Genomic DNA, 13543 nt, shown 5'->3' on the forward strand with positions numbered 1-13543 from the left:
GTAATTGTACCAAGCAAACAATTTAAATTTGTTCTTTATTCATATAAAAACTCAACGGCAAGAACTGTATGCACTGCTCTGGGTGAATATGAACAAAGCAAGAATCACTATGTAGCAGCATACATGAGGCATAACAAAGGACAAATTCAGGACTGTGGACTAGGATCTTTCTCCTGTGCTTTAGTTCTCCAATCACAGTTATCACAATTGACACATGCTTGGTTGGCATGTATTTTCCTAATTCTCACCTCTCCCTAGGACATTGACTTTTGGTAAAGTTTAATTCAACAGCAACAACAGATTTTTGGTAGCTCGATTTAAAAGTTATTTACCCAGTCTGGCTAGACTCAATATGGAACAGGATATTTAACTCAAATGGGGATTGCAGTCAAATCTATTCTGTGCTCCCTGGAATTCCTGCACTTGCAGCTTCTAATAAAAGTCACCAAACAATAATCAGGCAGAAATCCTAGCTGATTCACCCCTCTCTAGCCCAGAGACACTGAGGAGATCAAGTAATTCAGCACAGACTAGATACCAAATATGGTTCCTTCTGCTTTGTACAATGCAAGTTGGCACCTAAACCATACGTGTAGGCTGACACTGGGAAAATCCCTCAAGGCACTTCATTCCAGTTTGAATCTAGGCATAGAGAATAAACCCATGAGTCTTGATTTCAACACAGGATGCAGGAAGAAGAAAACTAAAAGAGTAAAATTAAAACTAATATGTTAAGGCATTTGTTGTAATTAATTTAATATTAGTAGTTGTTGAAGAGTGTTCACATATGCAAATAGCATGAACTGAATTCTTAATACTTATTCTGTGAATGAAAAGAAACTGGTGCTTCAATAATAAGTCTTCATTTGAGGACCAGACGATTAAGGCAAAAAACATAATTGAGATATATATTACTGTTTGATGATACAAATACGTAATTCAACAGGTCGTAATACTCAGAATGGTTGGGGTGTGGAATGGACTGCCTGCTGTGATTGTGGAGTTGGACACTTTAGGTACTTTCAAGCAGTTGCTGGATAGGCACTTGGAGCACACCAGAATGATAGGGAGTGGGATAGCTTGATCTTGGTTTCGGACAAAGTTCAGCACAATAGCGAGGGCTGAAGGGCCTGTACTATGCTGTACTGTTCTATGTTCTATGTAATGCATTGATGGACTAATGTCAAATGTATCATTACATTCATTTTGTTCTGCTCAAAACATTGAGATGTTCAAGAGCAGGAATACAAAGGGATTCTCAAGGCCATGATCTTTCTTCCCTCCAAATTTATTGATCCTTCTATTGAATTCATGTTCAAAGTTGTCAGCTTAAATGCATCCTATATTGAAATTAAGACTGATACAAACACCTTTTTTGTAATTAATATTCTTGAAACAGTGGAATCTACCTTCTGAAAGTTTTGAAATTTAGCTGTCTGACACCAATATTTGCTGAGTTATTCAATTTTCTCTGGCTTTTAATGAGTTTGCTGAATTGTGTCAAAACACTTTCTACTGTCGTAAACTTAAAAGAATGTAAGTCTGAAGTGTTTAGCACACGTGGGTATAATTCAGTAATTCCAGCATATTTAAATATTGGGTCTGGAATGGATTTAAACAGGCCTCACAAAACAAAGCATAAGGAACCATTTCTGAAAGGAAACTCAGCAGACAGGCAATGGCAGGTATTTAAAGAATGAATAGGTGAACTCCAGAATTGTGGCCAAATCATGGCTTACAAGGGAAATTAGAGACAGCATTAGATTTAAGAAGCATCCAAATTGGCAAGAAAAATCAATACGGCTGGGGGTTGGGAGCATTTTAAAATTCAACAAAGGAGGACTAAAGGCTTGATTAAGAAGGGAAAAATGGAATATGAAAGTTAGCTAGCAAGGAACATAAAAACTGACTGTAAAAGTTTCTATGGACATGTAGAGAAAAAGATTGACAAAAAATGAATGTAGGCCCCTTACAGTCAGAATCAGGGGAATTCATAATGGGGAATAAAGAAATGGCTAAGGAATTAAATTTGTACTTTGTTTCAGTCTTCACAAAGGAAGACATGAATAATGTACCACTGCACTGTACCAGTGCACCACAGAAATGCTGAGAGAAACATGTTTTAGTAAGGAACTGAAGGAAATCAGCACAAGTAGAAAAATGGTTTTGGGGAAATTGATGGGATTGAAGGTGGGTAAATCTCCAAGTCCTGATAATCTTCATCCCAGAGTACTCGAGGAAGTGGGCCTGGAAATAGTAGATCCAAAATTCTTTGGACTCTGAAACAGTTCCTACAGATTGGAGGGTAGCTAATGTAAGCTTGCTATTCAAAAGGGGAAGTAGAGAGAAAACAGAGAACTATAGACCAGAGAGCCTGATGTTGGTACTGGGGAAGTTGCTAGCGTCCGTATTCAAGGATTTCATAACTTGGCATTTGGCAGGCAGTGGTAAAATCATACAAGCGTGGATTTATAAAAGGGAAATCATGCTTGATGAATCTATTGGAATTCTTTGCGGATATAACTAGTAGAGTTGACCAAGGAGAACCAGTGGATGTGCTTTAATTAGACTTTCAGGAGGCTTTCAACAAAGTCTCACGTAATAGACTACTGTGTAAAATTAAAACACATGGGATTGGAGGTAATGTCTTGAAATGGATAGAAAGCTAGTTAGCAGATAGAAAGTAAAGAGTTGGCATAAATAGGTCTTTTTCTGATTGGCAGTTAGTGACTAGTGGGGCTCTGCATGGATCTGTGTTAGGACCCTATCTGTTCACATTATATCTTTATGATTTGGAAGAGGGAACTGAATATTATCTCCAAATTTGCAGATGATACAAAGTTGGGTGGGAGGGTGAGCTGTGAGGAGAATGCAGAGATGCTTCAGCATGATTTGGAGAGGCTGAATGTGTGGGCACGTGCATGGCAGATGCAATATAATGTGGATAAATGTGAGGTATCCACTTTGATAGCAACAACAGGAAGACATTATTATTATTTGAGTGGATGTGAATTGAGAGAGATGGTTACTCAATGAGACCTTGGAGTTCTTGTGCATCAGTTGCTGAAAGTAAGCATGTAGGTACAGCAGGCAGTAAAGAAGGCAAATGGTATGTTGGCCTTCATAGCGAGAGTATTTGAGTATAAGGATAGGGATGTTTTGCTGTAATTGTATAGGGCATTGGGGAGGCCACATCTGGAGTATTGTATGCTGTTTTGGTGTCCTTATCTGAGGAAGGATATCCTTGCTATAGAAGGAGGACAGAGAAGGATTACCTGGCTGATTCCTGGAATGGGGCAACGCCGGCTTCTCCACATCATGATTCCTGGGATGGCAGGTCTGCCATATGAGGAGAAACTATATGAGTTAGGACTATATTCGCTGGAGTTTAGAAGAGACAGAGGGAAGCTCATAGAAACATATAAAATTCTAACAGGGTTAGACAGGGTAGACTCAAAGAATGTTCCCAATGGTGGGGAAACCCCAGAACTAGGGGTCACAGTTTGAGGATAAGGGATAAACCTTTTAGAACTGAGGTGAGGAGAAACTTCTTCACCCAGAGAATGGTGAATGTGTGGAATTCACTACTACAGAATGTAGTTGAAGTCAAAACATTGTGTGATTTCAAGAAGAAATTAGATTTAGCTCTTGGGGCTAAAGGGATCAAGGGATATGAGAGGGAGGGAGGGATCAGGAATTCAAATTGATCAAAATGAATGGCAGAGCAGGCTCGAAGGACTGTATGGCCTGCTCCTGCTTCTAACTTCTATGTAAGGTATACAATACAATACAATTCTTACAAAGACAAAAACTTCAATCAATTGCAGGCAAATCTTTATCTTTAGATGATGTTTGATCTTCTGTATCGGTTATTTTTGAATGCTTATATGTTTTTGTATGAAACTGAGGCATATATGACCTGAGGGCCACCTGTGGAGAATGGCCTTCATTAAGGCTGAATTTCAGCAATGAATCCAGGTAAGATATTGAATAGATTTCAGATGGATGCTGAAACTCCACTGACAAGTAATTTTCCAGAAATGGCGACTCTTCGACATTGTGTCTTGTGGTATCACAGTTTATATTATTCTCAATTGAAGTCTGTCTTAAGTAGCAAAAATCCACTTCTTGGTCATTTCCATAATGAAGGACTTTATTTTCTTGGTCAAGAGATTCAGAGAAGCCCTCTGAAGAAATAATAGAATGCGACTTGGTTTCATCAGTTTGTATTAGCTGCAAGAGAGCCTGGTTTTGAAATTCCCATTGATTGTTAGCCTCATTACCTGAAGTATCAGTCTCATTACCTGAATACATGCCTTCATCCAAATAGCTGTTCATGCATTTTTGTTTTTTGCAGAGGGAATCTACTTCTACACCCATCACAATCTTGGAATAGTCAATGTTCGACTGCCTTGTGTTCTGTGCATAAATGGTTTCCACATTGTCTACCATTTTATCAAGTGCATCTTCACTTTGATGAAGTGCATTAACACTGGACATATCTGGAGAAAGCTCTGAAATGACTTCATCGACAGAATCCAAAGCAATTACAGCTTTGTCTTCTTTAAGTTGCGTTATCTCTTCTACAACGGCCACAGCAAATATTTCTGGCTCTACAAGGAGTGGGACAACAGGTATCATTCCTTCCTGGTGTTTCCCAAAAAAGTCTGCAATTGTCCCAGACTGCAAAATGAAAGACAAGATGATCTTTAAAGCCTTAGGATTTACAAATTGAAGCTAGACACACATCAGTTATAGTTGGTGCTGATGTCCACATATTTTGGTTCTACAAGTAGTTGACCAATAGCCATTATCTGTACCACTTTTTAAACTAATTATGTTCCATTCAGATAGGTGTTATATGTCATATTTTATTTAATCTTCCACCATCATGTTCACACATTGGATCAGAATAATGGAAAAAGATTAGTGTAAACTTTCAATAACTGAACAGATGAGCTAAAATATCAGGTTCTACCCTATTTAGGAAGGATATTTCATTAAGAAATGACATTTATTGACTTTAGATTGATGATGTACCGTTAGTGGAAAAAGAGCAGAATTCTACTTCTAACAGCTCATTACCATTGTAAAAGGGGAATTAATAGCATGCTCCGGTTGTGTCCAACTTTATGTAAATACTGAAAGTTACTATCAGAAGTAGCAGCAAAACACATAGGGGCTTTCTTCCTACTGGCTTCCCAAAAAATCCAAAAGCTGACAACTGGGACAGCACTGGGAGAGGGAGTCACGCTTGAACCCCTCTCTTTCGGTACCATATAAAAGCAACTTTAGCAGGAACCTCAGCAGCCTGCAACAAAGTGTAGTAAGACTAGTATGGCTAAAAATTTGACTCTGTGTTGCCAGACCTTTCATTGCTCTAGGTGCCATTTTGTATCCAAACTAGCATCTGCTCCATGGCACATATCTCCGATGAAGGCCACATAGGTGCCATTTTGGTAAGGAGAAAACAAGAGGTATCCTTTACCTTTAACTATTAATTCCCCTTTTACAATGGTAATGAGCTGTTAGAAGTGGCAGGCATTAGGCTTTTAATGCATGCTAGAATGCCTGTTTCTATTTCCAATAGTATCTTTGTTTGTCCTATGCTAGCCAGCAACAGTGCTGATTGCATCTGAAGGAGGAAAAAAGGGTTAATGTTTACCATAATCAGTGCCCTTTCCTGTCTTGAGATTTCTGACCTTGCTCCTGACTTGCCTTCAGGAACCAAAAAATCTCTCTCAGCCTCAACTTCCTAACTCACCCTTGATCTCACTTCAAAGCTCAACCAAAAATACTGCAGATGCTGCAGTGTTTTCTCCTGGATTCCTAGTTCTCCCACATTGATCACACTTCAAGGCTTGGCCATTTCTCCTCAAGGCCCTTATCTAAGCCTTGGTACAAAAACCTGTGTGGGCTCCAGTCAGTGCATCATCTATATGATAATGATATTTGAGGCCCAAAATCCCAGCTCCTCTGACACCGCCCCCCGCCCCCCCCCCCCCCCCCCCCGTTTAAGTTCACACTGCAGGTGAGGTTGGCATATTTCTAAGATTTCAGCTGGAGTACTGTGTGCAGTTTTGGGCGCCGCACCTGCGCAAGGATATTTTGGCCCTGGAGGGAGTGCAGAGGAGGTTTACTAGGCTGATACCGGAGTTGAGGGGATTGAGCTATGAGGAGAGGCTGAATAAACTAGGCTTGTACTCGTTAGAGTTTAGAAGAATGAGGGGAGATCTCATTGAGACGTATAAGATGATGAATGGGATGGATAGGATAGAGGTGGAGAGACTCTTCCCGCTCAAAAAAGACAGTAGGACTAGGGGGCACAGCCTCAAGATAAAGGGGAGGCGGTTTAGAACGGAGTTGAGGAGGAACTTCTTCACTCAAAGGGTGGTGAATCTCTGGAATTCTCTGCCCGTTGAAGTGGTGGAGGCTGCCTCGCTAAATATTTTTAAGAAGCGGGTTGATGGGTTTTTGATAAGAGAAGGGATTAAGGGTTATGGGGAGAGGGCGGGAAAGTGGAACTGAGCCACGACAGATCAGCCATGATCTTATTGAATGGCGGGGCAGGCTCGAAGGGCTAGATGGCCTACTCCTGTTCCTATTTCTTATGTTCTTATGTTCTTATGTTCTTATAACTGATTTTAATTGTAAGGGAATAGACCTCTTTCCGTTGGATCTTTGGAGTTTTAGATGAGTTATCTGGGGTTAATCTCTAATGAATTGATAGGTTGAAAACTTGGCTGCAATGATGGACTCAAGATTCAGAGATTAAGGTTCTGGAACCACCATGTGTCATTTTGTAGTCAAGAGTTGGATAATATGGAGGTGGCAGGGGAGTAGGCTGGGAAATTCCAAAAAGGAAGCACAGCTGTTATTTTGATAGGGATCAAACTAGTTGACAATTAAAAAGTAAGCATTTATTTAATTTCTAATTTAATTGCAATTCACTTACTGACTCATTTCCAAATCAAATACCCAAATACTCATTCTATGCTGAGTAGTATGTGATTTCAATTGATTTGAGAAAACTGATTACAAAATGTGAGTAAAATTGCTCAAGAGTGCAAGAATGTTGTTTCAATTTAAGATATGTTTATGACATGAGAGGTTATATTCAATTATAAAAATGTTTACACTGATAATTTAATTCAACTTCCTTGACTGGATTGCTGTATTTTAGTCAATCCGAGATATAGGTTAGGTTATATCTAAACTGCCTGAGCTCATCAATTACACTATTCCATCCTAATCAACACCAGGTACATATTAATCTCTACAGAATCACCATAAATCTTTTTTTCTGCGTTGTCATTTCTTGTTAACAATTATTCTCAATGCAATAAATGCTTATTCATCTCTACGCAATCATTCTCAAGTAGACATTAATCTCAATTTAATCAGTCTCAGGTAAGCATCAATTTCAGTAATCAGTTTCATGTGTTCATTATTTATTATGCTTACATAATAAAAATTCAAAGAACATAAAAAGTAAAAAGCCCACCTTTTTAAAGTCAATTCCTTGAGCCCAAGAGCACTTATTGGGATTAGGAACCTCTTTCCAGACAAGATTTCTTATTCTGAACGCAAAGAACAGTAGTTATTAATTCATCACACCTCAGGCACAAATACTTAAAACTTTTGACGTAACAATCTAATCAGAAGTAATGAACTAAAATCTGTCTTTATATGACAACTACAACTCATTCAATTTGCCCAATAAACCAGGAAGCACACACAGGGCTGAATTTTCCATTTTTGAAATTAAGTCCTGTGGCACATTCCCAATTGTCAGAATGGCAGAGTTTCATTCCTGATTCCGCACTCAGAAGCACATTAATTCACAAAGGTGAGTATCTCTCCAAATCACAAAGCGGGTCTGGAATTGATTCGTCTGCCCTGCACTTACCCAATAGTGTCGAAGCTTTGCGCACCATATTTAAATGCCATTTGAGTACACACATTTCATTTTGTCCTGTCCTGGTATCTTCAGGAGAACAATGGAAATGGCTGCCCATAAGAAGAAGGCTGCACCCAGTTTCTGTCACAGCTCTTCAGGCCTTGTTAAAAGGAATGCAGCAAAACTGGAATGTCCTCTATCCCAAGAATGGATTGAAGAAGCATGTCAGGTTCATCTTTCTGGCCTGGGAGGCCAAAGCAACCTGGTTCAGTGCGAGAGGCCACTGAAGCTGGAATGCTTTCCAATATAGAAAAAGGATGAATAATCTAATCCATCCCTCCAGGGAAAATCCACCCTTAATGTCCTCCAATCTCTCACTCTCATCATGGCATTACATAACTCAAAAAGTTACACTCTTTTGGGATGAAACTGAATTTGGGAACATGCTCGGTCTTCTGTGTGTCATGAGCTCCATGCCACCCCACCCTCAGAAAGGCCTGAGCATAGAATTTGTGCAGCATGACAGCATTAAAAGTTTGATGATATCAAAGAATATGTGAGGCAGTCAATGCTGATATTTGACCCCCACTAACGTGTGAGACATCAGAAGAGTGTAGCCTTTTGAGTTACATGAGCTTGTGCCACACAAGCGGCAGGCAACATCCATCTCCAACAAGAGAGAACCTAACCACCAGCCTTTGGTTTTCAATGGCATTACCGTCATTGTAACCCCCACTATCAACATCCTGGGGGTAACCGTTGACTAGAAACTAAACTAGACCAGCCATATAAACACTGTGGTTACAAGAGGAGCTTTAGTAACTAGGGATTCTGTGAAGAGCAACTCAATCCCTCGCTCCCCAAAACCTTTCCACCACCTACAAGGCACAGCTTAGGAGTGTGGTGGAATATTTGCCCTTTGCATGGATGAGTTTAGCTCCAACAACACTGAAGAAGCTTGACACCATCCATGACAAAATCACTACTTGATTGCTACATCTAGCACAAACATTCACACCCTCCACCATTATCATACAGTAGCAGTACTGTGTACGATCTACAATATGCTGCACAGGAACTCACCAAGGCTCCTTAGACAGTACCTTCCAAACCCATGACCACTACCATTTAGAAGGACAAGGGCAGCAGACAAAGGGGAACACCATCACCTGGATGTTTCCCTCTAAGCCTCTCACCATCCTGACTTAGAAATATATTGTTAGTCCTTCACTACTGCTAGATCAAAATCTTCAAAGTTCCTCACTAATGGCACTGTGAGTGTACCTACACCTCAGATACTGTGGCACTTCAAGAACAATTAGGGATGGACAGTAAATTCTGGCCTAACCAATGATGTCCAGATCACATAAATTAATAAACAAAAGGAGACACCCACTGGGAGCAGACCATCCCTACAACCCAGCATTGTGACGTTCCACTGACATCGCAGTGAAACTAGTGCAACACTTTCTCAGGTAGGCTGCGGATGTTGCACACATCTTGAAGCTGCGAGCAAAGTGAGGTCTGACCACTGCACATCACTCTCTTTCAAATATGAATTCCTGCTGACATGATGGAAGATGGCACATAATTCTTTGAGAAGCAAATATAATGGGCATTTGTGAGATGGTAATGAAGAGAAATGGCGTTCACGTGACTTGTCAGCAAGATACCTGACCTGCCATTAAAGTATGTTGGGAGAATTGGAAATTTGTTTCACATGTGGGAATCTGATTTTCTATCCTATTCCAGATTCCACACTCACATCCTCCACAAAACCTGTTGTGGGCATGAAGGGTAAATTTCACCCATTTATATGCTCAAAGTCTGTATAGTTTTACTAAAGGGAAATCATACTGGACAAATCTAATGTAATGTTTTGAGGATATAACTAGTGGGATTGAAAAAGGGGAACCAGTAGATGTAGTATATTTGAATTTCCAAAAAGCATTCGATAAAAGGGCCACACAAAAGGTTGCAAGATTGGTGCCAATGGATTTGGCAGGAATATGAACAGAGGATTGATTAACAAACAGGAAACAAAAGCAAATATATGAAGGTCAAATTTTCATGTTGGCAGGCTGTGACTAGCAGAGTGCAACAAGGATCAGTGCTGGGGTCTCAGCTATTTACAATCTATGTTAATAACTTAGATGATAAGACAGGGAGTAATGTGTTTAAGTGTGCTTATGATACAAAGCTAGGTGGAAATATGCATTGTGAGGAGGACAGGACACAGAGAGGCTGCAAAGGGATGTAGAGAAGTTAACTGAGTAGACAACAAGATGGCAGATGGAATATTATGAGAGTGAGTGTGAGGTATTCACTTTGGTTAGAAGAATAAAAGACAAGTTTTTTAAAAGGTCTGAAACATGTAGATGTTGATGGTCAAAGAAATGTGTGTGTGTGCTCATACAAGGAATGCAGAGAGTTAGCATGAAAGTACAGCAAGCAATTAGTACAAGAATAAAAATGTCTTGCTTTAATTGTTTAGGGCTTTGGTGAGACTACACCTGCAATATTGCTTGTTGTTTAGGTCTCCATATTTAAGGTAGGGTGTACTTACATTGGAGGCAGTACAGCAAGGTTCACTAGATTAGTCCCTGGGATGAGAATGTGTCCTGTGATGAGTGGCTACTTAAATTGGGCCTATATTCTCTGAGGTTTAACATACAAAAGTCTGAAGGGAATCAAACCCATTGACAAGGATGTTGCAGTTGTTTGATGTACTGACCTCTACCTTGCACAGGCTAGATGTCAACCCACAGATACTTCTTCCTAGCTCCACGTGGAGCAGACCCCCAGCGGAATGTCAAGTAATTGGTTCCAGTATTGTCACTGACCTCACCCCATCTGGTGATCTGCCTTAGCTTTCCACCTCACAGGCCCCAACCTCAAACAGCCTACTTCTCCTTTGTTTCCAAAATCCATAATCAATATGGTCCTGGTAGATCCATCATTTCAGTTTGCTCCTGTCCCATTGAACTTATTTCTTCTTATCTTGTCTCTACGTGTTCTCCCCTTGTTTAATTTCTTCCCACATATATCAATGATCTTTCAGATACCCAGTATCATTTCAACAATTTCTAATTTACTGGCCTGAACTGCCTCCCCTTTACCAATCTCTCTACTTCTCCATCCCCTACCAGGATGGTCTAAGGCTGTCTGCTTCTTCCTTAAACTGATACTCAACTAGTCCCCATCCACTGCCACCCTCATTGAACAATTTCTCTTCTAACGCATCTCACTTCCTCCAAATAAAAGGAGTTTCTATTGCGGGTACCCGCACAGGTCTGAATTACATTGTCCATTTCTGGTGTTTGTGGAACATTCCTTTGTTTCAGTCTTACTCAGTTGCCCTCCCTTATCTCATTTTGCGATACCTTGATGACTACCAGTGCCATTTCCTGCTCTCACCCAGAACTGGAGAACATAATCAACTGTGCTTCCAATTTCCTCTCTCACCTTCACCTAGTTCATTTCTGACACTTCTCTTCCTCAACTTCTCTGTCTCCATTTCCGTGGCCAGACTGTCTACAAATATTCATTAAAGCCCACAGATTCCCACCATTACCTTAACTACACTTCCTCAGACTCTACTTCCTGTAAGGATCTATTCTCCCAGTTTTTACATCTCCATCAAATCTGATGATGTAACCTTCCACAACAGTGTTTCTGGTATGACTTCCTTTTCTCCTCAACTGAAGATCCACCCCCTCCCCCACCCTCTATGGTTGACAGGCCCCAAACTATTTTCCACATTACTGCTCTCACCACATCCCCTCCCTCCCAGAACCATGATAGTTGTCCACTTGTTCTCACTTTCTTCCCCACTATCCTCCGCATTCAAAAGGTCATCACTGGCCCTTTCTGCAACTTCCAGCAAGATGTTACCACCAAACACATCTTCCACTACCCCCTCTCCACCCCATCATTAGCATTCTGTAGGGACCATTCCAGAGACACCCAAGTCCACTTCTCAATTGCCACCAACATCTCGTCCCTTTTCCATGCAATTGGAGAGGGTGTAATGTTCTTATGTGTAATACCAATCCTTTTATCTTCTCTCCATCACCATCTAAGACCCCAAACCGTTCTTGCAGATGAAGCAGTGATTTATTTGTACTTGATTTACTGTATTCATTGCCCATAATATAACCCTCTCTACACAGGGGAGGCTAAATGCAAATCAGCTGTGAAATTTTGTGGAACACCTCCGCTCAGTGTGCAATGGTTGCTTGTGACTTTAATTCACCACCTTGCTCATTCCCTCTCAACAAATGCTTTGTTTCTTTACTACAAACGTTACAAATGCCTTTGTCTTTCATTCTTAATGTCTTTATCACTTAATCTCTCCTGTCCTCTACCCTATTGTAGACCTCTCGGACCTGATTTTACCACTGCATTGCACCAGTTTTCGAGTGCAAAAAACTTGGTAAAGTTGGGCGTGAGGCAAATAGCGTGATCTGCGCCTGCCTCCACACTGATTTCCCCTTTACTAAGGCCCGAAAATGGACGCGATTGGGACTGCACCTGAAACGGTACAACATCAATTTAAATGCATTTAAATTGACTTAACCTGCATTTCCCCCTTTGCCACCACGTGTGCCTGTTCAGAGCATCCAAACATGCTCGATAAAAGTCTATTTCAGGCACTCCAGCTTCTGAAGAGATACGTTCAGAGCTTCCAGTGGCTCTCTAACTCAGATCAGTGTTGGGAGAGGGGGGAGGAAAGTGGGCCAGATCATTCTCTAGTGAGGTTGGTCGGGGGGAGGCAGGCCAGAACCTTCTCTGGTGGTGGAGGTGGGGGGGAGAGGGGTGGGAAGTCAGATTGTTCTCTGGTTGTGGGGGTGGAGGGAGGCCAGATGTATCTCTGGTGGGCATGAGGATGGGGGGAGGAGGAGAGATCATTCTCTGGTCAGGGAGGGGGGGGAGAAGGAAGGCCAAGTCGTTCTCTGGTTGGGAAGGGGGGTGCAAGAAGGTGGGAGGATAGATTGTTCTCTGGTGGGGGGGGAGGGGGGAGATGGAGGAAGGACAGATTGTTCTTTGGTGAGGTGGGGGGGGGGGGCGCGGAGAAGGGCCAGATTGTTCTCTGATGAGGAGGGGAGGAAGAGGGAGGGCAGGTATATCTCTGGTAGGGAGCGGGGTGAGGAGGAGGAAGGCCAGATTATTCTTTGGTGGGGGTGGGGGGAGGAGGAGAGAGGCTGGATGTATTTCTGGTGGGGAGGGTAGGAGATGGGTCAGATGTATCTTTGGTGGGGGGGGGGGGGGGGGGGTGGATGAGGAGGGAGGCCTGATCGTTCTCTGGTGGTGGCGGGGGGGGGGTGGCAGAGAACTCCAGAACCTTCTCTGGTGCTGGTGAGGAGTGGAAAGCCAGATTGTTCTCTGGTTGTGGGGGAGGAGGAGGAGGAAGGTGGCCAGATATATCTTTGGTGGGGGTAGGGGTGGGGGAGGAGAAGGGGAGCCAAATCATTCTCTGGTGGGGGAGAGGGGGAAGAGGATGACCAGATTGTTCTCTGGTTTGGGGGGTGGGGGGCAATGAGGTGGGAGGCCAGATTGTTCTCTGGTGTGGGGTCAGCGGCGGTGGAGGGGGGGGGGGGGGGGGGCAAAATCATTCTATGGTGGCAGTGAGGGAGATGGAGG

General features: G+C 42.0%; 1 protein-coding gene across 1 annotated transcript in view; it reads right to left on the reverse strand.

Moving 5' to 3' along the window:
* Positions 1 to 666: 666 nt before the first annotated feature.
* Positions 667 to 13543, reverse strand: part of lepr (leptin receptor) — a 133949-nt gene continuing 121072 nt past the window's right edge. Inside the window, 2 exon segments of the mRNA XM_080196751.1 lie at positions 667 to 4683; positions 7505 to 7580. Coding sequence (XP_080052877.1) covers positions 3814 to 4683; positions 7505 to 7580 — 946 coding nt within the window. The 3' untranslated portion in view covers positions 667 to 3813.

Source organism: Carcharhinus amblyrhynchos, chromosome 9, assembly GCF_965287045.1.
Source record: "Carcharhinus amblyrhynchos chromosome 9, sCarAmb.v2.hapA, whole genome shotgun sequence".
In the NCBI taxonomy this organism is placed as follows: Eukaryota; Metazoa; Chordata; class Chondrichthyes; order Carcharhiniformes; family Carcharhinidae; genus Carcharhinus; species Carcharhinus amblyrhynchos.